Source organism: Hypanus sabinus, chromosome 10, assembly GCF_030144855.1.
Source record: "Hypanus sabinus isolate sHypSab1 chromosome 10, sHypSab1.hap1, whole genome shotgun sequence".
Classification (NCBI taxonomy): Eukaryota; Metazoa; Chordata; class Chondrichthyes; order Myliobatiformes; family Dasyatidae; genus Hypanus; species Hypanus sabinus.
Window position 1 is genome coordinate 99,672,822 of NC_082715.1, and position 26,005 is coordinate 99,698,826.

General features: G+C 41.0%; 1 protein-coding gene across 1 annotated transcript in view; it reads right to left on the bottom strand.

The window, feature by feature from the left end:
* Positions 1-26,005, bottom strand: part of ibtk (inhibitor of Bruton agammaglobulinemia tyrosine kinase) — a 122,785-nt gene that overhangs the window by 34,361 nt on the left and 62,419 nt on the right. The window contains exons 12-19 of the mRNA XM_059982377.1: positions 21,697-22,302; positions 21,228-21,314; positions 18,170-18,252; positions 18,047-18,084; positions 10,295-10,391; positions 7,523-7,624; positions 5,661-5,778; positions 4,273-4,333 (exon numbers count right to left, since the gene is read on the bottom strand). Coding sequence (XP_059838360.1) covers positions 4,273-4,333; positions 5,661-5,778; positions 7,523-7,624; positions 10,295-10,391; positions 18,047-18,084; positions 18,170-18,252; positions 21,228-21,314; positions 21,697-22,302 — 1,192 coding nt within the window. The remainder of the gene's footprint in view (positions 1-4,272; positions 4,334-5,660; positions 5,779-7,522; positions 7,625-10,294; positions 10,392-18,046; positions 18,085-18,169; positions 18,253-21,227; positions 21,315-21,696; positions 22,303-26,005) is intronic.

Sequence of the window (26,005 nt, forward strand, 5' to 3'; positions counted from 1 at the left end):
GAAAGAAGGAACAAGACAAGGCATAAGGTAAGAAGTGATTGGTGAAAAGCAAATTTGAATATAAGAACGCTGATAGAAAGACCAATGTAGGCACTTGTGGCCCTTCACAGACATAGAAAGGAGGATTTATTATAGTGAATAAGGAAATGTCACAGGGATTAAACAATTACTTTGGACTATCTTCACTGAAGAAGTAAACAAACAAAACCTGCCAGGTACAGTATATTAGAGATTCAAGGAATTGAAGGTACGAGGCTATTAGTCAAAAAAAAGTGAGCCTGAAACTGTAGAAATTCCAAAAAAAAAAACAAATAATTCACATCACTTTATAATTCAGAAACACAATTCCAAAATCTCTAAAGCCACCCCTTTTAGAATAGCAAATCTGACCCAAACATTTGAGAGGAGAGAAAAGAGCAGATTTAAAGTCAAGAACAAGCAAAATGCTGATGTTAAAGATAAAAATATAGTCTTTGAAAAGAGTAATAGGACTGAGCAGACCCAACATAGATTAATGAACATTTTTAACATGTTTAGGGAGGTGGCTGCCTGCAACCAGCACATTAACATCAAAGAATATGTGAGATCTGTGAATGGTTTTATAAATAAGTCCACTGAGTGTGTCACTGTTATGAAGCACATTTCTGTGAGGCCAAACATGAAGCCAGTGTTGACAGCAGAGGTCCAGAAATCAGGATGTTATCTTCAGTTTGGGGAATAAGCTGCTCTTAAATCAGGAAGTTCCACAATGTCCTCCATCGGAGGTTGATCAAAGTTAAAACACAAGAGAATTTGCTACCGAACTAAAAACAAAGTGAGAATAAATAAATATTCCCATTATAACAGATTGTAACTAGAGGGGTACCAAAGGCATTATTGACTGTGTTACACCTGCAGCCCTCTCCTTTTTGAGAATCGTAGGATCGCTATTGATTTGGGTCAGGAGACCCAGGAAATGAGAGAGAGAGAGAGACATGTGGAAGGTCTTGACCCCCCCCCCCCCCCCCCCGGCGGTATAAAGCTACGGGAAACGACCATTGTCTCTTGGAGACGGACTTGCGTATGGAAGCCCTCAGGCAAGCTGGTTGAGGGAGGGATTGCATCATCCCAACCTGATTGACATCTGAGACCCCGTGAGTCAGGATAAAAGAGGGTCTGTGGGAACAGCCCCTCAGACACACCAGAAGAAACGCTAGCGATCCCGTAATAGCGGAAGCCGGTGGGAGGAGGCCACGTGCGTTCGGTTCCATTTGCCCCGGAACTGGTGGCTTTTACCACGGGAGGCTGGCTTTTAGCTAACAACGGGGAAACCAACTCCCAACGACTCTCTAAGGATTGACCTCATGAAAGGACTGGGTAAGCTTTAACCCATCTTTCTCTCAAACCAAAACATTGCAGCTTGAACGAACTAACAGTGACTTTTATATTTCCATCGGACAATACATTATCCCCTAGACAACGATAGAGCTATTTCTTTTTGATTATTATTATACCCGCGCTTTTAGATTTAGTATTGACAACGTATATTATCTGTATGTTTGTAATTGATATTATTTTTGTGTATCTTTATCAATAAATACTATTAAAAATAGTACCATCAGACTTCAACGGACCTCTCTATCTTTGCTGGTAAGTGACCCAGTTACGGGGTTCGTAACAACTGCATCAAGCTTTTTACAATCAATATTATTAATCTGAATGGACAACACATTTCCAAATTTGCTGCTCATCCATGCCAACCAAGATGCCACCTAACCTTGTCCCATATCCTTCTAAGACTGTCCTATATATGTACATATCCAAATGTCTTATAATTGTACCTGCCTTTAAATGAAAGTTCAAAGCTCTAATTTATTATCGAAGTACGTATACCATATACAACATTGAGATTCATCTCACATCACTCACAAAGAAATGCAACAGAATTCACAAAAAAACACAAAGACCTCCACATATCCAATTTGCAAAAGAGGGCAAATCAATCATATAGTTAAAAAGTAAGCAAATAACACATGGAATATGAACTGCAGAGTCCTCGAAAATGATTCCACAACTGCAGAGCCAATTCAGTGCTGAGGTGAATGAAGTTGGTCCAAGCACCTGATGGCCACGGGGCAACAACTGCTCCCAAATCTAGTGACATGGGCCCAAGATACCCAATGGTAGTAGCGAGAAGAGAGGGACTGGTCAAACACAAGCAGACAGCACTGAACACCTGTTCATTTTCTGCTCTTGCCCTTGATGCTTTTAAACTTGTTGTACATTTTAATCAGCATGGAGTAAAGCAGTCAATGTGGGTTCAGCTTCCTCTATCAGGCCTCCATACAGCACCTAACCCCAGTAACAGGTGCCACGGCCATACCTGTACTCTCGAGAGACTAGCTCATTGAACCACCCACAAGATCGCAAAAGCACCGGTTTGTTCAGTCAGTTCAAAAGTACATTCCTTAAACGGAAAATACAAGCCGCAGCGAAATCAGTTCATAAGTATATCTACTAGAGTATCTAGTCACTTTGTGAGCTGCCGACAAAATGTTGCCATTGGTTGCCAGTCATTTTGGCAGCTCATTTCATAAACCCACTCCCCTTGGCGTGAAGTTTGCCTCTCAGGTTGCTTTAAATCTCACCTTAAACCTTCGTCCCCTATTTTTTGATTTCCTTTTCCTGGAAAAAATAACTATTTACCCTATGTCTCTCATGATTTTGTACACATCTATCAGGTTACCTCAGTCTCCTGTGTCCCCAAGGAATATAGTCATAGTCTGCCCAACATCTTCTATAACTCATATCAGAATGTTGGCAACATTCTTGTACATCTTCTTTACATTCTTTCCAGCTGAATGATGTCTTTCCTAAAATGGGGTGATCCAAAACTGTACACAATATACTCCAAGTGTGGTGTCACCAATGCCTTGTACAACTACAACATAACTCAATGATGATGAAAGCCAGTGTGCCTTCTTTACCACCATCTGCCTGTGACACCACTTTCAGCAAACTAAGCACTTGCACTGTCTTGTCCCTCTGCTCCACAATCAGTGAGTGGAACTAAGAAACGTTGGTCACCAAATGTTAATTAGAAATACTGTGTATAATGGATTAGGAGATTAGATTAAAAGGTATGAAAGCAAACAAGCAAAGGCTAGCATTTAAAGAAATACAGTAAAACTCTTAATCTCACATGCATGGGACATGGGTGCTTCTGGACAAGCAGCTTTTCCAGACTGTTATATTATTTTATTAATCAACATGTTTATTTTAAAGTATGTTACATGTAACATTTCAGTGAATGTGTTAAATTTTATGGGAGTATGGGAATCAGGGCCCCAGTAAGTGGCTGAGGAGCACAATTACTATGGACAGTGAGGTGGAAGTATGTTACATGTAACATTTCAGTGAATGTGTTAAATTTTATGAGAGTACGGGAATCAGGGCCCCAGTAAGTGGCTGAGGAGCGCAATTACTATGGACAGTGAGGTGGAAGAGTGTGAAAAAACAGGCCCTTGATGAATGAAAGGAGAATGCAAGAAGCAGAGTCCAAGTGGAAATTGCAATACAGAAAATCACCAAGTGAGATATATGCTGAATCACTGGGATATTCAAATAGCTGGATAACATTATTGAAATCTCATTATTAATACATGATTAGCAAAATCATCATCCGTCAAGATACAAAAGCCTAACAGGAAAAGTAATTTGTCATGGATAACAGGAAAAATTAAAGATGGTCTTAAATTCATGGAAGAGGTTTATCAAGTTATTAGATAAAGCAGATCTGAAGACTGGGGGCATTTTAAAGCTCAAAGGACAAGCAAACACAAGTCTATATAAAAAAAAAGAAGACAAACACACAACTGGACTGTGAGTATTCCTGTAGTTTGTAACATGGAAAAAGCTAATCAGATCAAATGTGCACCCCTTAGGTAAAGAAAGGAGTATTCTGAGGGGGGAATAAAGAAATGGCAGAGAATTTAAATATTCTGTTTGTTTACACAGGAGAAAACACAAAAACATACAGAAATACCAGAGAAGCATCTAGTAAGAAAAAAAACTTAAGCAATGCGTATTAATTAAAAAGACAACTTATACCATGGGAGCAGTGGAACTAAAATACAACATAATAATGCATTTTGCTTCTGAATTTAGGTCCCAAGACAAGATTCATTTCTATGTGTATTTTACCAGTAAGAATAGATGTTACTCCAATTTGATTAAGAAAGATATTAAAATGTGGTATATCACTTCTAACTCTAGAAGATCTGAAATTCTTACCATATTTCGATAGGCAATTGACAGTTCCTTTAGCACTTCATCACTGAGAATATCTACAGATCTGAAAGTAAAAACTGCATTGACTTCATTTCTTACAACCTTCACATACATACGAAAAAATCTTTACATTACTTCTCCGTCTAAGTGTGCAATGTGCAATCATAGTAATTTATAATAATTTATAATAAATAGAACAGTCAATGTAACACAGAAATACACTCAAATCAGCGCGAGTTAGTCAGTCTGATGGCCCGGTGGATGAAGCTGTCCCGGAGCCTGTTGGTCCTGGCTTTTATGCCGCGGTACCGTTTCCCAGATGGTAGCACCTGGAATATATTGTGCTTGGGGTGACTCAGGTCCCCAATGATCCTACAGGCCCTTTTCTCACACCTGTCTTTGTAAATGTCCTGAATCACGAGAAGTTACAAACTACAGATATGCTGGGCTGTCCACACCACTCTGCAGAATCCTGCGATTAAGGGAGGTACAGTTTCCACACCAGGCAGTGATGCAGCCAGTCAGGATGCTCTCAATTGTGCCTCTGTAAAAAGTTCTTAGGATTTGGGGGTCCATACCAAACTTTCTCAACCATCTGAGGTGAAAGTGGTGCTGTTGTGCCTTTTCCACCACACAGCTCTCCTGTACAGACCGAGTGAGGTCCTCAGTGATGTGGATGCCGAGGATCTGTTTACCAGATCCATTGATGTCAATAAAGGTCAGCCCATCTCCATTCCTCCTGTAATCCACAACCAGCTCTTTTGTTTTTGCGACATTGAGGGACAGGTTGTTTTCTTGACACCACTGTGTCAGAGAGATGACTTCTTCCTTGTAGGCCACCTCGTTATTGTTTGAGAATAGGCCAATCAATGTAGTGTCGTTGGCAAATCTAATTAACAGACTAGAGCTGTGGGTGGTAACACAGTCATGGGTATACAGGGAGTAAAGGAGGGGACTTAGTCCGCCCCTTCAAGACCTCTCAGTGCCTTCTATATTTTAATCATCCCTTTACAAGTTCTTCAGATGTAAGCCTAGTCTGTCCTTACAAGGTAAACTGTTTACTTAGAAACCCTTGTCTGAAATGGTTAGAAAGCCTTAACATCATTACTTTAAGAAGGGGGACCAATACTATATGCAGTATTATAAAGGTAAATGAACACAAGAAGGTGATAAAGCAAGAAGGTTGTTGAAGATTGCAGTGGGGACGGGAGTGAGGGCTGAGGCTCAATGATGAATAGTTGGTCACTGATGGCAGAACAGCAGAATGAACACCAACTGACTTATCAATATTTTCTATGCACAATATGCTACATCTTTAAAAAATACAATCAAACCATTTATAAAAATTAAAAATTCTAATGAGTAGGAGATTTGCAGACAATTGAATTTACCTTGTTTCAAGCAAAGCTGGCATATTTAGACATATGAATTGTAGACTGGACACTTTCAATTGCTCAGCGTTGTACATTGCAGCAAACTCCAAGAGTTCGGAAGCATTTTTCAAAGTTACTGAAAATGCAATAGTTAATCTGTTAAAGTAAGCATAGTCCTATCAAACAGGAAGGGGCCATTTTGATTCTGACCCCAAGCACTATCCTGCATTTGATTAGATCATGAAGAACCAAAATCAAAAAATTAGAAATGCTCGGTACAAACTAGAAAGTGCTGGAGAATCTGTACACAGAGATTCAGTTTACAGTTTGGGTCAAAGACGTGAACTGGAAAACCAAGTTAAACCCAGGAGTCATGAAAGAAACAGCCCAAAGCGGAAGTGAAGTTGTATCTGATGCTGGAAATTATGAAGGATGATCTGTTACATACAGGTGGGAAGTGAATACTAAGAGAACTCTATTCAGACTGTGAAGTGTTAAGAGAAGAGATGCAGAAAATAAATGAAGTCAAAGGCTCAGTCAATAATAGTGAAGGGAAAGCATAACTCAAGAAGAAAAAAAAGATATCTGTGCAAAGCCTCAACATCTGCAACAGACAGAAGACTCAGGCAATTGGAACGACCCTTACAAAAGTAGGATGGGGGTGGAATTATAGACGAATTATCGGCTTGTAACAAACGTTTGTCACTAGCCTTTCCCGAAATAAGGATTAAGAGATCCAAAAATGGAAAGAGAAGAGGCAGAGATGAACCTTATAAATGATGAAAGCAGGGTAGAAATTGGGAGAAGTAATGGCATTTTCAAGTTCTCTAAGTGCAGGCTAATCAACTGCATACAACTTCCTTTGCTCCACACTAATTCAACATTTCATTTCTAAACATTTCCAATAATAAACCTATAACTTCAGCTCTCAAGTAGTAAGAAAATGTTTGTACTTTGCATTCTGTGATTTAAGATCTGTTATATATCTGCATTCATTTTGCTTCAAGTTATCCAACACAGTAGCTTTCCAAACCAGTAACTCAATAATATAACCAAATGACAAGTTTCTTCTTTGCTTCATGGGCAAATAAATTAGCCTCCAAACTTTCATTACATTAAGCATGGCTATAGCTACATGGATGGCAACTTGCATCTTAACCTTTTGTAACTTGGTGTAGGTTTATCTTTGGATAATGTATACTGCTTTCGGTGCAGTTTTGAATTCCAAAAGCAAAATAACCAATAATGGGCTATTACATTATTACACAATCATTGTATAAAGCACAGCCTCAATAAACATTATCATTGTGCCATAAAAGGATTATCTAAAAGTTCCGAACAGGACAATATGCTAGTTAAATTACTAGATTTTTTTTTAGATTAGGGAATCTGTTTTCATCTCAGTTTGAGAATTTTAATCCAGAAATAAAAGCTAATTCAGAAAAGTAATCATGAGCTTTCATTTCACAATAACAAATCAAGTGACTTGCTTAAGCAATAGAGAGCCGTCACTTTCACCCAGTTAGGCCCATTCATGACTCTGGACCCACAACGCTAACTGAATAAAGCTGACACTGTCACGGAATCAGCAAGTAAACAAAATAAAAAACAAACAACAACTAGCCGAAGTGGTTCAATGTGGTGGCTCACGACTATTAAGAATTCATTAAAAATCTAAGTATGAGGAAAATGTAAGATTATTGTCCAAGTCATACCCAAGTAAATGGAAACCTTTACTAATCCCATCTGGAAACATCAATGTGACAACAAGGATGTATAAATTGCCTTGCTGTGCTCCTTCACGAAGCACCAAGTCTCATTTCATTTGATTCTGCACTTCATTAAAAACAGGTATTGCATAATTAAGCAAGGGATCTCACATTTTTCAGTAATGGCCACTTCACAAATTTCCTTGAGACGTCTGATAAGAAATTGATCGGCCACCACAAGCACGTTACAAATAAACTCAACATCCTGCGAATCTATGGGAAAAATACAGAATGTTATCACTTAATTTTTATTATTAACAAAATCTTATTGTAAACTAAGGATAATTGTGCCAATTTTTCACAACAAAGCTAATAATCATTCTGAGCTTTTGATGCTTCATGAAAAGCAGTTGAAGCAGCTGTAGGGTCGCATTAATGCTAACTAGCGATTAAATCATTTTGTTGAAACTGTTGCAATCTAAGTGGTTTTCAGTACATGAACAAGACAGGCGTAAAGAAATCAAGATACAGCGACAAGAGTAAGTCATTCAGTCCCCTGAATTCGTTATACCATTGGTTGATCCATCCCTGCCCTGTTTCCCTTGATGACTGCAAGTTTATCAATTAACAGCTCTTTTGCAGAGGGAAAGTCCTTAGAGATGCACTCTTATTATAAAATTAATCTCAGAAAACAACCAAGAATCTTATGCTTGAATAAGATTGCCTCTAAATTCCAGCAGATGCAATCCTTACTTATTCATCCTTCTGTGAAACAGTCCCTCAAGTCGAGTTTATCATCATGAGCACAAGAGAAGGTACAGTACAATGTAAAACTTGCTTGCAGTATGCAGAATAAATTTTATACAATGAAGTGGAAATAATATTGAGTACAAGCAAAATTTTAAAAAACCCACAATCAAAGGCAAGTAGAGGGTGATGCAAGAGGAGGTCCATAGTTCCATAGTGTATCACAGGGTTAGGGGGTCTGCAGATATGTTCAAAAACCTATAGAAAAATGGCTGTTTCTGAAACTGGTGTGGGACTTGAGGCTTCTGTATCTCCACCCATGAAGTCCAATGAGTAAACTGAATTTTGCCATGACAAAAAGAGTACTTCAAGAATTTAATAACTGTTTAACAGGCTGAAACTTAGAAGTTGAATTTCCCTCAAATTAACCTTTTTACTGGTGTTTACAAACATATACCTAAGCTATTTTAACTTGCCAGTGAAGTCAATGGAGGAGGAAAGGCTACTGCACAACAGGAACTAGTGACGTCACCCAAATGTTGACAAGTTCTGTTGCAGAGTAAAGTACAAATTTGCTTACCAATAGTGAGAACCTAAGTGCCAAGATATTCTATTTCCCAGAAAAATTCTTTAAAGACAAACAATAGACTATGAATAATCTTTCACAGATAGAATGAATCCCCAATTAGATGCTTCAAAGCGTAAGGTCTGAATGACAATACAAAACTTTTTCCAATAGAAATAATTTCTGGTAAAAGAAATAAAATGCTTTATTTTAAATGCCAGGATTTGTTTTTAAGTCAAATCCACTTGCAAGGCAATCTCGGAGCACATCTTTAAAGAAAAATATAATCATAGTACAAAAAAAATCTCAAGACAATCTTTTCCTGTCACGGAATTTTCAAGATTGAAAGGAGCTGTGTTTTGCTGATTCCTTTGCAGCAATACTTCTGCATGATCATTTAATCTCCACCTAGCATATTTGGTCATTATTCAAAGTGAGTACTGCTCGGTGGATTCACTTTATGGCAAATAAACTCCTCTCTAAAATCCATGATCATTGATCCATGATCTAAGATCCACCGAGATGCAACACTGAGCGTCACAGGAAGTCATTCCTGCCTGTGGCCATCAAACTTTACAACTCCTCCCTCGAAGTGTCAGACACCCTGAGTCAATAGGCTGGTCCTGGACTTATTTCCACTTGGCATGATTAACTTATTATTATTTAATTATTTGTGGTTTTATATTGCTATGTTTCTTCACTATTCCTGGTTGGTAACGAAACCCACTTTCCCTCGGGATCAGTAAAGTATGTCTGTCTGTCTGTCTGTCATTTCTCCTCCAAGGATTAAAATATCAGGCACTAACCTATCAGGAAGTGCAGTCCTTATCCGTGGGTTCTGCATGCACGGATTGGGAAAACCCAGAAGTTCTCTCTCCAGCACTCATTATTTGAGCATGTACAGACTATTTTTTTCTTGTCATTATTCCCTGAACAATACAGTATAACAACTATTTACACAGCATTTACGTTGTATTTGGTATAATAAGTAATCTAGAAATGACTTAAAAGTACAGGCAGTCCCCGGGTTATGAACAAGTTCCGTTCCTGAGTCTGTCTTTAAAGTCGGAACAGGCACATCTGGTATTATTTAACGTCAGTCAGTCAAACGTTTTTCTTAGTATATAGTACATATTTTACCTTTCTATGCATATCAAACACTTATAACATATATATTTCAATAATTTAACCACTGCATTGCTTAGTAATAATTGTAGCTTTCATCGGGGCAGTGCCTTTCACACGCTCCATTAAAATTGTTCCAATCGTTGACCGACTCCTAATGCTTTTCCAATGACGCTTCACCTCTTTCCGATCGCTTTTTAACTTCTACCTTATTTTCAATCATGATTGTGATTATTTCCGTGAACAGAAACACTGCAGATTCAGAGCTACACCACCAGGTCCTAATGTCCACCACACTGAGCATGTTAAATAAAGTCCGGGGTTCCGCTGGATCCCAAAGACCACCACACTGAGGCAGGTTAAATAAGGGATCCGCCGGGGGGGGGGGGGGGTGTCTCAGAACCAATCCCCTGCGGATAAGGAGGGCCGACCGTAGAAGTGATGAATTAATTGCATATATACATAACTTAACATGATTTGCAAGATGTAAACCAAGCAGTTCTGACCTTTAACAGTTGGAGCTTCATCTGTATAAATATAATCCAAAATAACTTCCAAAATATCAGAATGGATAGGCATCTTCAATGCCGTGCATGTTGAGGCCTGAACATGAAAATAGAAAGAATGGAGAGACAAGAAAATTAAAGTCAAGTCAGTTTTGGATTCTTTCGATTATGCTTCACTGGTATTTGATATTACTTCTGAAATTACTCAACTGGACCCTATTGCGTGTATAGTTCCCCAAAATGGTAAGGGTCACAGTCTGTTCTCCAGGCGCTACATAGGCCAGCCCATCCAATGGTCTAATTCTCTGAGACCTCCATTCCCACTCACCTAACTCTTCAGGTTCTGACACTGCTGGGGATACTTCTAGTCTACCTGGCAAGGCCTCCTCCAGCCTCTCACTCGTGCCCACTGGCAACTGGGAGCCCTTTGTCCTATCACCACCCCCAGTTCATCCCTTGCAGAGTCCCACTGCAACCCAGGCTGTCCACAGATAGCCCTCCCAATTTCATCTGACTCAGCGGGCGAAGGGCTGGGAGTCTCTTCCTCAATCAATGGGGAGTTAGAAAAAGGCAGCATGTACCACACATCCTCCAAATCAGTATCCCTCTCAGGGGTGGGGGCTGGCTTAACCTTGCCTGCTGTGGGCTGTGCAGTCACCCCGCGTTTCTGCAGAGTCCTCTTACCAGGTGTAGGCTCCAGGTCAGGCTCTGGGTCAACCTGCACCTCTTGTCCCAGGGCAGGTGGTGGTTCCGATGAAGAACCTTCACAGGCCCACTCCCATCCTCTGGTTTCACCCGGAAAACTGGTAGGTTTGGCATCTGACTCCCCACCTCATATGGCATAGTTGCCTAGCAGTCGGCCAACTTATGCTTCACAAGTATCCCCAAATTCCTTATGCAGACTTGGTCTCCAGGCAGGAGTTGGGAGAACCACACCTTTTGAAAATATTTCCTTGATTCCGCTTGGCAGCCGCGACCCCTGCTAATTCATAACTCCTTTTCAGCTCTCTTCTCATACCAGACACATCCTTCAGATGAGTCTTCAGTGATAAATCGCCTTCGTCAGTCCCAAAATGAAGGTCAATGGGCAACCTCACCTTGCGCTGAAACATCAGATAATGTGGTGAGTACCCAGTAGCTTCGTTTCAGGTATAGTTATAACTGTGGGCCAGATGTCCAATATGTTGACTCCACCTGCTCTTCTTGCTGATCTCCAAGGTCCCAAGCATGACTAGCAAGGTCTGATTAAACCTCTCGGGCTGGGGATCACCCTGCAGATGACAGGGCACGGTCCTCGACTTCTCGACTCCAAACATGCCCAGTAACTCACGGATGAGTCTGCTCTCTAAACCCTGACCCTGATCTCTATGTATCCGCCTGGGAAGGCCATAACAAATAAAATACTTCTCCCATAACACTTTGGCCACCGTGGACGCCCTCCGGTCCTGGGTAGGAAAAGCCTGAGCTTATCTGTTGTAGTGGTCTGTGATGACTAAGACATTCACCATGTTGCTGACATCCGGTTCTATGGAAAGGAAATCCCTACACACCAGGTCCAGGGGTCCTGCACTCTGCAAGAGGTACAAGACGCGTAGGCAGCATCTTCCGCCATATGTATCTTCGATCTCAGACTTCATTCAGGGCCTGTAAAACCAGCCTCTGAGCAATCTATAGGACTTTTCAATCTCCAAATGTCCAGAATCATCATGGAGTGACTTCAATGCAATCCTCCGATACTTCTCCGACAGAACCAGCTGGCAACGCCAAAGTCAGTCTAGGGGTGACATGACCCAGTATAGGATCTGGTTCTGCAACTCCAACCAAGGCCATTCTCTCAGTAATGGAGGCACCACTGCATGTTTCATCTTCTCTGCCTGAGCCATGTCTCCCTTTCGACCGCTGACCAGATGGTACCAGTGCTGGGTCACCTCGCTGAGCAGCTGCCACTTCCCCAGAGCTCAATTCCGGCAGCTGATTTGTCCTCGGAGCAGTCAGGTTACAGTAAACTTGGGGAATGGAGTTATCAGAAGCTCCCAATTCATCCACCGCTCCATCCTGCTCCTCCTTTCACAGTGATGGCAAACTGAAAAATGGCTTTCACCCCTGGGGCAGGAACACTCTCCCAATCCTTGTTCATGTCCAGTTCCTCACGTGCCCATCAGGACAAAGCATCAGCATCAATGTTCCTGCTTCCCGGCTGATACTTCAGGCTGAAACCAATGGCAGACAATGCCACCAATCACTGATGGCCTATGGCATCCAGTTTTGCTGAGGTCGGGAAACGAGTTAGAGGGCTGTTGTGCGTCCTCACCTCAAACTTGGCCCCATAGAGGAAGTCACTCAGCTTATCCACCACTGCCCATTTCAGCACCAGAAGTTCCAAACTTGTGCATAGGATAATTTTTCCTCGGATGAAGACACACTCTGGCCGACAAATGCAATGGGCCTCAACTCAGTGCCCTGATCCCGATACAGAACACCCCCCCCAAGCCCTCTCGGCTGGCATCTGTGTGCAGTACACACGGCAATTGGGCAGGTGTCCGCAAAAGTCAGCACTGGCGCCTAGGTCAGCTGCTCCTTCAACGAATGAAAGACCTCCTCACATTTTGCATCCCACCTTGGTCCAAAGGGCTCCAACAGGCTATGATACTCTCCACCCCCCCCTCCATCCTTTTTTCCCCACCTCCCTTTCTTTCCCAAGGGAGGGTAACTGCAGAAGCCGAGTCAACGGGTGACTCACTTTCGCGTAGCCCTTCACAAACCTCCAACAGTAACCACAGAACCCAAGGAACAAGTGCCGAGCGCTCACAGTCTGGGGTCTTGGCCAAGTGGTCACCACCTCTGTAGTTACTCCAATTCCAAGAGACTATGTGCCTGACATAGCTAACAGACATTTGGCAGAACTGGCACTTATCCAGAGGAAGTTTTAACCCTTCAGCTTTCAGGCTGCCCAACACCTTTGGTAGCCTCGCTTCATGTCCTTCCAAGGTGGACTCAAACACTATGAAGTCATCCAGATACACCAATACTTCAAGCAAGTTCATATCCCCCTCCATCTTCTCCATGACCTGCTGGAAGGTTGCAGGGGCTCCCAATATGTCCTGGGGCATCCTTCAAACTGGAAGAATCCCAGGGGACATATAAATGCCATCTTCTCTTTGTCTGCTTCACTCATGGGGATCTGGTAATATCCACTCCTCAAGTCCAACACACTGAACCACTTTGCACCACTCAGGCAGGCCAGCGCGTCTTTGATCCTCAGGACCGTATACTGGTCAGGGTCAGTGTGCCTGTTCAGAGTCCTATAGTCCACACATATCTGTACCTTCCCATTCTTCTTTCAGGCCACTACTATTGGGGACACATAGGGGCTTCAAGACTCGGTGATGATCCCAGCTTCCTTCAACTTACACAAATGTTGCCGAATGTGTTCCACCTCTGCAGGGGCCAGTTTCCGTAACTTCTCTCTAAACGGGGTACCCTCAGTCACCCAGATAGTGTGACAAATGCTCTTGGAACAACCTACATCAAACTTGTCAGTGGAAAAGATACCTTCCAAATTCAATACCTTCTCTACCAACCTCCTCTTCCAACCGGCAGGAACCGGGGAGTTCCCGAAGTTGAATGACTCAGCGATCAACTTTCCCCCTTTTTCCAATAGTTTCTCCCTGCCTTACCGTCACTGGAAACAGATATACCAGGGGCATCCCTTGCTTGAAGGTGATCTCCCTCTTTGTAGTGTTTCTGACAATTACCACCATCCTGCTTGCCTGTACAACCGAAGCTTCTGCAGTTCGGGCCTCACCGGTACCACTGCAGGAAATCCCAACTCCCCCTTGTGATCTTCTGAAACGTTCACTAAGAGGGCCTCACCCTCAGGCACACTGAGAAATTTGGGGGTCCCCATCACTCTCGCTACTTCCCCTGGCCATACCGCCATTGTCTTTGACTGGATGAACCACACGGTCCCTCATCTAAATTCGGTATCCAGCCCAATGCCACCACGCACTTCCTCAAGAGCAGCTTGAAACACTGAGTGCACGGACAATGTTCCCAGAAACTCTCTCGAGCCTTCTCCTTGCAGGCCCCCATAAGCATCCACTTGCGGGATGTTGGTCCCCGTAAGAATTGAAACGCTGCCCTTTTCAACAGGGTCCGGACAAACCAGCACTAATGTATCGAGGACCTCAGACACTCCCATGTTGGCCTCCGAAAACTCCAGCTTCACTGACAAATCACTGCCATATGGATAATCACCGGCCCTGAGACTCCAGATGTCCAGTACCCTGAATGGTATCAATGGTAAATGCTTCAGATACCAGTTGTAAAACAAATGGCAAAACAACGTGACCTGCAACCTAGTGTTGAGTATTGCTTTGGCATAAATACCCTCTATCTGTAGCAACACACTGGAGCATGTTGATCTAGTGTTCTATGTTCAGGAATAGGGTCTTCCATTTTTGGGGGTTCCTTGGAGTATTGCTGGGAACGTGTTCCCCCAAAGACACGAGGCCATTCCCTCACTGGGCCTCCTCTAAGTTTTTCCAATGACTCTCTCTGCTTAGTTACCTGGCGGCTCATTCTCCTTCTCATGTGACATCAGTTGCTAGCAGCCCTCTGCATGGTTCGTCCCCTTAGGGGGAATCCATGCCCAACCCCGCCCCCCCATCAGCTCCATCATATGGGGGAGTTCAGACCCACTGATAACAGCCGAGACATCTTAGTTCTCAAACTCTGCCACAGTCTCGTCTACCACTCCCCAGGGCAGGCTATCTATGGTCATTTCACCACAGGGGATCAATGGATTGAACCCTGCTGACGGACTCCTCCCCACACCTCCGCCACGTTTTCCTCTTCCCGTACCTCTCTGATCAGCTCAACAAAAGAGAGAGGGGGAGCATCTTACGAGACAGTCGGAGACCCCAAGCAATCAGGTCCTGGGACTAGGCGCCCCTGGCTCTCTGGTCAATCTTAACTAATCCACCTCAGGCGCCTGAATGATCTCTCTGTGCTGCAAGCAATTTAGCTGCCTCTCTAGCCGAAACCTTTACCCCCTTCTCCTGATGCATGTTCTGAAACCCCGCCGTGAGCTCCATTGGGCTTCCTGTTAGGCCGAAAGAGCTTTCCGGTGCTCACAGGTAATCGCTCATGGTTGCTAGGGGATACTGCTTTCACAACATCAGCAGCCTACCCACTCAAACTCTCAACCAATCTCTGTCGTTTTACGTCATCAGAGTACTGCCACTCACCTAACAACTGAGAAGTCTGCTCCACTCAAGTCTCATATTCCTCTTTTCTATTATGGGTGGGCATTATTCCAGAGAATAGGCAGAGCCTAGCAGAGCAGGGACTTTGAACCTGGGCATTTTTCCACCTATTCGCCAGAGGCGCAAGGGTGGATACTAACTCAGAATTCTCACTCTTCACTGGGGGACAGGGCTAATTAGACATCCCAAACCCAAACACTCCTTCCTCTCACTCCTCAGAAACAACAGAACCCTGTCTTTGAAATCTCCACACACCCCCCCCCCCAGCTATGGGAAACTCATCTTGTAATTTGACCCGCTCTGCCACCACTACATTAGCGCTGGTCTGCATTAAAACAAGAGCTGCGCCCACCATTTTATCAAACCTCTGTCCACAATCGCAACTTTAACAGTACTTCACAGGCGAATTAACAATTCATCCGGAGTACGAATATCTACCCCACTGGTTCAATGCTCAGGGTAATCACAGAGCATTGAAAGAAATCAATCCCGGTGAGCCCCCACAATTGTAACCCCCTGGTTCGGTTAGCAGCTTACTCTAGGAAAAGATAGACTCTAGCCCAGCCAAACTGAGGAAATCTTATTTGGGTAGTTCCTGTGTGCTGTGTTCCCCTGATACAAATGAGTACTACAAAATAACAAACAGTACACAATATGCTTTATAATTACGATTGAGCTTTATAATTCTTAATTTGACTATAAGGTTAGTAAAGAAACTTAAAAAAAAAAGAAAGAAGGGCCCATTTTAATGAAAGTCTATTTTGCAACGTTAGAGCTCATGGTTTTCTCATTGGTTCGTTCTCCCTCGATTTTCTCCCTGGGCTCCCGACCCCATTCAAAGTCCACTCCATCCTGCAGTCTATGACTTGCCCATTCTGACATTCCCCGTTCTCTCCAACTTCCGTCGAACAAAAGACTGCGAATCCCTTCTCTCAGCCCCACAAGAAAGAAACAACATGCCTCTCATTGGATGGCACACATTCCAAAGATCCCATTGTCTCTAGTCATAACCCAAACATTGCTGCTACAGAGAAACCATTATATTAACAGTGAAACATTACAGGGAGGCCATTACATTAGTAGTGAAACCTTAAGGCGCATTCACAAAGTCTAGGTTATGTCGAAGTATACCAGGAGGGTGGTTTTGCTCAATTTCTGAATCTGCAGAGCACAAAGTCTCTTTTAAGTATCCAGTTGCCGCTACAACCATACAGCCTCATTAATGGAAATACTCACTACAAATAATAACACAAAAGTCAAGGAAAATTTCTCCAATGACTGAAGCTGTACCTAGCACAAAAGATGAATAAGATCATTGGAGTTTAATTATCTTAGCTCGAGGTTTGCTACAGATTGCTTCAATCACCCACAGATCTAGATGAAATTTCAGAATGTGCTAGCAAATATTCTGCCATGCATGTACCAGGCAATGAAAATCTCCTATAAAATAATTAATCACCTTACAATATCATTCAACATCATTACTATAATCACTTAAAGTTACCAATGATCAAAAAATTAAAAGACCAGTTACAGCAATACAGTAAGATTGGGGTATGTTTTGCAGAAAAGAGTTCACTGTATTCACATTAAAACATCCATTCTCTCCATGCCATGGTTATAGTATACATTATCGACATGATGTGCTTAAGCCTCCATAAGAGCAGATTCAGACTCAAAAGTACCTTTCCAAATGACAGCAAGGTGTCGGAACATTATCAGCCACAAGTTCCAGGTACAATAATTACCCATTCTGTCTTGGAAATACATCTGCAATTCCTCATCATCACAGGATTTCATATTCTGCAACTCTCTCAGTAATAACACTGAGGAAATGCATGCAACATAAGGTTTCAGTGGTCGATGGAGGCGGCTAACCTCAGAGGTGCAGACAATTAGAGTGGCACAGTAGTGCGCCTAGTGTGGCTGCTGGTTCACAGATTGAACAACCCAGGTTTAATCCTGACCTCTGGTGCTGTCTATAGGAAATCTTCCCTGTGACCACATGGGTTTCTTTTCAGTGCTCTTGATTCCTTCCTCAAAGACGTGCAAGCTGGATGGTCAATTGACAACGAAAAACGTCCCTACTGTGTATGCAAATGGCAAATGGGAATGCAGGGAGAATTTTTAAAAAGGGGATTAGTTTATTAATGGTTGAATGGTCAGAACAGACTCAGTGGGTCTAGGCTCTGTTGCCATTCTTTGATTGTGACATCAACATCAGACAAATATAATAATAATAACAATATTCAAATAGAATTTAGAGAGTTTACATATCTGCAGTGTAATATCAGAATACTGCACCGTGAAAGTATCCCTGTGTTGAGATCACTAAGCAGGACATTAGCCCACATACGAGATGCATTTTACTCTTTCCGGAGGAATCATTTTCGTTTTGTGCTTGGTTTATGGAGTGTATGTATTATAATAATTGAGATTCACACTTTTAACTTGAAATTTCAAACCGTGTTACAGTTATAAATACCTCAATCCAGGCGTTACTCAGCATACTGTGAAAGTACTCTAGAAAAAATAAAAAGCCTTTATCAATATTCCTGAACATAAATAAAAACATATAAATAAAATGTTTAAAAACAGGCATCTTTACCAAGTCTGGCACATAGCACACACTTATGGCAGACAAACTCCTTTCCATCTTCTGACTTCAGAGTTACATCACTCAAATAGGAACTAGATAAAAAAGCAAAGGAAGGGGAAAAATATGAATCAGGCACATGCAGCATGATAGACTAAGAACAGAACTATCAGAGTCCAAAGAAAATACTTCTTAAAATAAACTAGACCACAGGGAGACCCGTTGGGGCACCCTTTGAGAGAAAGGTAGTGCAGTCTGATGTGACCAGAATGAACATTAAATTTTCTTTAATGCTACTGGTATTGCTTTGCTTTGGAAAATGAAGAATAACAACCAGTTTATTAAAGAAGAAAAACACATAGCAAGGAAAATACAGCTCCTTCTCGTTTAACGAAGGACACTTCTGATGGCAATATTTCTGGTTGATCTGCCACCCTTGTGCCTCTCATTGTCGGTCTGGAGACATGCAGTCCTTTCATGCACTGTCTCATCTCTTCTGCTGTTTGCTCTTTGCCTCTGATCTTGGAGACATACATTTCTCAGCTCCTTTGTCTCTTCCTCTCTCCTCCTCCTGTGCCTGTTGTCATTCTGGAGACGTGCATGCCTCTCTTTCTCTGTCTCTTCTTCTCTCATCTTTTTTGTCCTGACTCTTTGATCCTGGAGTTGTGCGTCCCTGGTCTCATCCGATTCATGTTCTCTCCCTCTCCTTGCCACTTCCCGATGACATTTGGCATCCCCCTTCTCTTTCCACATGACATAATTAGGCTAACCATATATTTTTTTTAACCTAATGCTGGATAGAAGATACGAAGCAGTAATACCAAAGGAAGCTGATTATTCTTGATGATGTGGTTGGCGCTCTTCTAAATGGACGTGACATAGTCACCGCTGTCCTTTGACTGCAGCAAAGGGTTTTATGGGTGTCTCAAAGTACATCATCACAGGTTATGGGATGTTATGTCATGCTTAAATTTAGAGAAGATCCGATGTTCAGTTTTTGAATCTAGTCAAGACTTTTATACATTGTGGGTTATAACCATTTTTGAGTTATTTTCAAAACTTTTGATTTGTTGTAAAGTACAGATGGTGGTTAATAATATATTTTATGATATGATAAGGGCTTTTCCCCCTTTTTTCTTGCTTTTTCTAACAGCTCTGACTTTGGTAGTGGGTTTAGATTTTTTTTCTGTACACCAAATTTTTTATATTTCAATATTACGATTTAATTTTTATGAACACAGGGTTTTGTGGTTGTAATTGTATTTTTAATAATGTATTTGGTACTTTTTTTGACTTATAATATATACCTTCTTGTACTCTGTCTTCCTTTATGCAGAAACTAATAAAAATATTGAAACAGAAATACGTCGTTACAATAAGATTTAATGATCTCTTTATTGATGGGTGGCAGTTAGATCTGTCCCAATCCTGCACATGCTGACAGTAATATGTGACCCCTTGAAATAGAGCTGCCCTGACCTTTTGCTCCGGTTAGTGTCGCTGCTGAGGCTGGCCATGAACATGCATCATGGTGTCACGTCCTGATTTCCATGATTGCTGATCAGCTCTTGGGTTAAAGGCAGCCTGTTGATTTTTGCGAATGAGCAATTTTATATGTATAACACCGAACTTTGCCGGCATTCTGTAAGTTAGCGCATTTAGCCAGTTAGCCAAGTCGAGTAAGTCAAGTTAGCCAAAAAAATTGCCGCTGTAATGCACCATTTGCGCTAATTGGAGGTCACAAACAGACAGACAGAGCATGAGAGTTTTAATAGTATATAGATGACATCTTTATAATTTTATAACAATACAAGTGACTCTTTTGACATCCAGTGCATAGTGGTTATAAACAAAAGGCTTCTGGAATTTCCTTCTCTTTGTCTCTAATAGGCACAGACCTCATAGTTCAACTTCATGAGCACTGCCAGGCCTGTGGTACTACAATTAAGCTCTCCATTTTTAAATAAACCTTTACACTTAAACACTAACACACAACTGTCTGAATGAGGTATTAAAGTTCTGTCCAAAGTCATGTGCCAAATATCAATTTGTAGTAATTAACCAGTGCTACCTCGGCTAGTTCTCACTACCAGTTCATAAACACCAGTGAGACATAATTAAAGACAGCAAACCTATTTACTTAGAGTGTTTATACAGAAATATTCTTTCATTTCTATAGGAGAAATCTGAACGTTCATTGGAGATTGGACCAACTTCTCCATCCCTGTTCTGGTCTGGTAATAATAACTACACTTGATCAATTGTTTCATGGAGGTATCCAGATGTAACAAAACTAAACAGTTTGAGCATTAAAGGAGACAATTTTGGAACTGAAAATACGCAACAACTTATGCTCTGAAGACAAGGAACATTTCACATAGAATACACTACTGGCTGCATTGAGCACAACTCACTAATTCTGATATAGATAAAAAAAAACAAGTTATCCATTATATTGGGGTTGTGTTGTTCATGGTTGCAAGGGAAAGTGTTTTAAGGGCAGTGGGTGGAGATGTCAAGTCAGGACTAGGAGTCCTGAAGAAACCAATTACTTCAAAATGCTGAAGAAGAAAAGGGAAGATATCATTCAATCATTGGGCACATTAACTTGCCTTTTCTGTATAAATTAGAAGTAGCCAGTTCACATATATTGGCTCAGGTTTTCCTTGGTCTGCTTACATATCACATTTCACATTTTATTTTTTTGCGTTCTCACTTTCCAACTACTCATTTCACTGGCTTTAAATCCTTTGTTCAGTTTTTCTCATTTTAGCTGATGCCATTAATCCAGCATCTAAATGGACATATATGGCTTATCCCCATAACCCTGGACTCACACTTTGTCTTATCCAAGCCTTCCTGATGATATTTTAAAGTTGTCTTGTCTTCTCTTCCCCAGTTCTGACAAGGGCCACTGACCAGGCATACCAACTATTTCTCTTTCCACAGATGCTGCTGATTTGCTGAGTATATCCAGCTTTTCATCTGTTCTCCCCCACCCCCACACACATATTGATGTGCAATTTAATTTTGTATTCTTACAATTTTTTTGAATAGATGGTGTACTTACCATTTTTTCTGAACAAATTTCAATTTATTTGCATTTATTTTGTGCACGACTTTTATCTTCCAATTTTCCAATTTAACCCCATCTAGCCTGCAATATATAATGTATTCTATTATGAAGCATCAAATTACAACAGTAATCCAGAATGAAAATTCAAGATTATTCAACTTCTGGTCATTAATTTTTGAATTTCCTGAATCAGATAAACCACAGTTTCTTTTCATGCTTTCTGAAGAACTTCAAAGTCAACCACAGTACATTGCAGTCAATCTCATACTTTGTAAGTGAAGTTAATTCCACAAAAAGAGATATATTAATGTTAATCAGAAAATCAATAAAAATATACCCTCTATTTGTAGTAATGAAAGGGTGTTTATATTAACTAGATCAAAAGTGCTGACAATGAAATCCACAAGGTAGAATACTTATTCCAATTTCAATTGCTTTATTTACGTATAAACTCCAACCTTACCTTGCTGATAGACTGGAAAGACCAAGCTTTTTTGCAGTAGCCTGCAACATCTTAACTGGATTCGTGTCTTCATTGAGCCCTTTATTCTTTTTGCTGGTTTTATTTTTCGACTTTAAATTCTGCCTCTTCTGGTTTTCGTAAACCTCTGATGCAGGTTTTCCCCTTATATCTTCACAAAAATTTAATTTCTGCATAGAGCCCTCCAATTTGGATATCAGTGGATCTTGATAAGTTTCTATTTTATCTTTGAATTGGATTTTTGGTTTGTAGCCATCAGTTAGCAAATCACAGGTGTCTGTATATATGAACTGCAAAATATAGGCAAACAAGTCGGCCTGAATCTTATCCAGAACGTACAAGTCACATCCCACTGCATCATCACCTTGTAAATGGGCATCAAGGGTCCCAATGAGTTCTCCATCAGGAAAGAAAAGCTTTCGAAAATAGTCGCATCTCATGGCCAGGATGTACTTATGACTGGGAAAAATTTGATTGCCAACTTGACATGTGACATCATGGATGTTGTCAGTTTCATTGGCTTCCCTGAGAAGTTTGCCAAAGTCTTCAGTAAAACTTGAAGATGATACATTTGGAATTTCATAGAGGCTAAAAACAAAAATAAACATTCTATGAAGGGATAAAGGTGCAAAAACACAAACTAGTAACATAGCAAACCATGGTATAAACAAATTTAGCAGAATGTATAGGCTAATGCAAAGGTCAAATACAAGTCAAAGAGGAATTTAATTACATCTAGGAAATAAGCTATAAAAGGAGAAAATGCAAGTCCAGATGGAAATATGTATAGCTTAAACACTGGGAAGTCAAACAGAATGGGCTACAGAAAGAATATGGCTCAAAACATTTTACATAATTAATTGGGAATGCAAGGAAATAATATATTATTCATATAGACTATATTCACATAGATCAGGCCACATTTGGAGAACTTGGCTGTACTTGAGTGGACCCATTGCAGGAGCACAAAAAAGAAAGAGAGACCAGCAATGAGGGTCCTTATCCCAAGAAGGGAGATTAAAGAGGGTAATTTAATTGATCAACAAAATTATGAACCATTTTGAGATTAGTTTCTCTGATTGTTAAGTTGGTAGGCAGGAGGCACAATCTACTTATCATAACTAGGGAGAAAGCTAAAACCATATTTGAGAAATAGAGATGTCAGTATCATAGAACATTAAGGAAAAATGTAAACCAACAAATTTAGGATGCAAAGCAGAGTAATTAGATTAAAATAGATGATGGTCACTGAAGTGAAGCAACATACTGAAAGCCCATCTTTCCTAAGCCCAAGACTTCCCAAAACATTTAACAGAAATGGCATGGCTTCTAAATAGACAATGTTGGTAACATAGAAGCTCACATGAAAGTGAGTGAGATAACAAAGAGACAATTATTTCAGCTTATAAATGTTACAAGGAATACTGGAAAGAAATGAAAATACCCACAATGACTACTAATGTCCAACAGAGGACTGACAGAGCCTTTGTTTAACACCTCAGCAGGAACATGGCACTTTATGGTTTGATCTCTCCAAGAACTACTCTAAAAATGTTCATCTGGATTTTGTGTACAAAATCTCTGGAGATTCCAATGTTAACAACTGATACCAGGTTCAAGTCTTTGTCCAACTGGAAAATCAAATCCTCTAATTATTGTATTTCAACTAAATCCAAAAGACATCAGAAGGTGTAAAACAACTTCTTGTGAAATATTTTAGATAGTAGTACAATAAAATCTTAAAAGACATAGCTCACAAATGATGAGAACACTATTTTGGCCTAGGACAGTAATTTTTTCGGCAAACTCCTAATATTTTAGTCCATATAAAATTCTAGACAGTTGTATAGGATTCTCTGCATCTTAGATGCCTGTTTTTCACTTTCCATTTGTCTGTAAATATACTTAGCCTATTTATTAACAAAAATATCCCTTCAGTTTTGCCTTCACATTTCCCTGCATCTGAAAACTTGTTTACCTCAAACCTTTCCAGATCCAATGAGAGATTAAAAACTTGAAATGTTGACTGCTTTTCCTCCCTACCCCCATATAGATGCTATTGCAGCTGCTGTGCAGTCCTGGCAAATTTTGTTCACAAGCCAACTTATATTCACTTCTCATAGCAAGACTACCAAAAAAATACCTTCCCAAAAGGTAAAATGATGCCTGTGGTAAAGGATTTTTTTTAATCCATCACACTGCTTAATTTCATACAATGCAATATTAAAACATGTTGTAAATTAAATAAGAGTTAAATGAAATTGTTTAAGAAATTAAACTATGCCAACTATGCTGAAATGCCTTATGCAGTAATACTCTAGTAGCCTGGTACTCTCAGGACATTGATAGTGCCAGACCAACAGTTTTCTGCCCCCAACTATTGGGTGAAGAAGCTATTATTACCATGATTTGAAATTAGTTATAATAATAGTTATTGAACTATTCTTACTCCTATTTCCCATTACATTTTTGCTATACAAAAGAAAATAAATCTGTCAATAAACAGTGTGTATAAATACAGTGAAAATAAAACCTAGTAAGCTTCAGCTTGTTCCCTACATCTCACCTTGGCCTCAGCCTCTTTCATGTTCTCCACACCTGTACTCGACATCCCAGACTCACATTCTGGTCTAATGAGTGAGTCAAATCCCAAACCATTGAAAATTCAGAATAAGCAGTGGTGGATCATCAGTTTCATTGTATTTTCCTGAACACTTTCTCTACCAAGTATAAAATATGCACATCATGGTCATACAGCATTGGCGGCAATACTTGCCTATGTTCGCCAGTTTTTATGGCAAAGGTGTGCAACGAAACTCCTGCCTACACCCCCAGCATAGTTTGCCACGTATTTAAACAAGTAACTTAACGTTTCTTTTGACCCTACATCCACCAGCTTCTTAGTTCATTTCATACCACAATAACTCAGTTTAAAATGCAAATATTCATGCTGCCTTTGTTTTCTCAATCACCTCACATTTGATAGATTTTGTTAGGCATGTTTTTTTAAAAAATTGTATTCTTGGGATGTAATCATCACTGGCAGAGCCAAGATTTGTTGCCCATCACAACTCCAAACAGCAAACAAACCACTTTCAATCCACATGGTAGTGAGTATCAGGATTTATGGTTCAGTAATGCTGAAACTCTATTGAGTTTCAGGATCTGAAGCAAGTTTGCAAGTATTGGTATTGCTGTGCACCAGCTGCCTTCATCTTTCTGACAGGTAGAGGTCACAGGTTTTAAAAAGAGTTGATGAGAAAGCCTTGGTGAATTACTGCAGTGCACTCAAAAACCTCAGTAAACTCATGATTGAAGATTCACTGAACAAAAAACGTTGTTTCTCTATTCTTTGCCAAGCTTATATGTTTATGGAGCTGTACAAATCCAGACAAATGGTGATTATTGCCTGGTCTACTTCTTGTCAATTGTGGAAAGGATAATGAGGAAACAGTTAAATGTGGCTAAGCCTGGAACACCATACCAAGGAAGTCAAGATGCAATGAAAGGGAGGAAGATGGGTTGGGGGGGGGGGGGGTGGAGGGGTGAATAAATTGCCCTTCAACTGCAATTATCATGCTCATTTTCACCAAGTACAGCTCAATCGGCTGTAAATGTTCCCCATCTTCCCTTAATTTTAGTAAGGCTTGTTCACATAAGAATTGTGTCAAATGTTGCTCAAGTCTAATTTATAATCTAGACGTACAAAAAAGCTGGATGAACTCAGCAGGTCAGGCAGCATCCGTTGAAAGGAGCAGTCAACATTTTGGGTCGAGACCCTTCATCAGGACTAAAGAAGGAGGGGGCAGGGGCCCTATAAAGAAGGAGGGGGGAGGTTAGGGGAGGGAAAGCAGGGAGGGGATAGGCAGGAGAGGTGAAGAAGGAATCTAAGGGGAAAGCACTATGGGTAGTAGAAGAAGGCAGAGTCATGAGAGGTGATAGGCAGCTAGAAGAGGAGACAGAGTGAAAGTGGGACAGGGGAACGGAAAGGGAGGGAATTACTGGAAGTTGGAGAATTCGATGTTCATACCAAGGGGCTGGAGACTACCCAAACGGTATACGAGATGTTGTTCCTCCAACTGAAGCTTGGCCTCATCATGGTAGTAGAGGAGGCCATGTATGGACATATCCGAATGGGAATGTGAAGGAGCGCTGAAGTGACTGGCAACCGGGAGATCCTGTCTGCTGTGGCGGACGGAGCACAGGTGCTCGACGAGCCCAATCTGCGTCAGGTCTCGCCGATGTAGAGAAAGCCACACCAGGAGCACCGGATGCAATAGATTACCCCAAC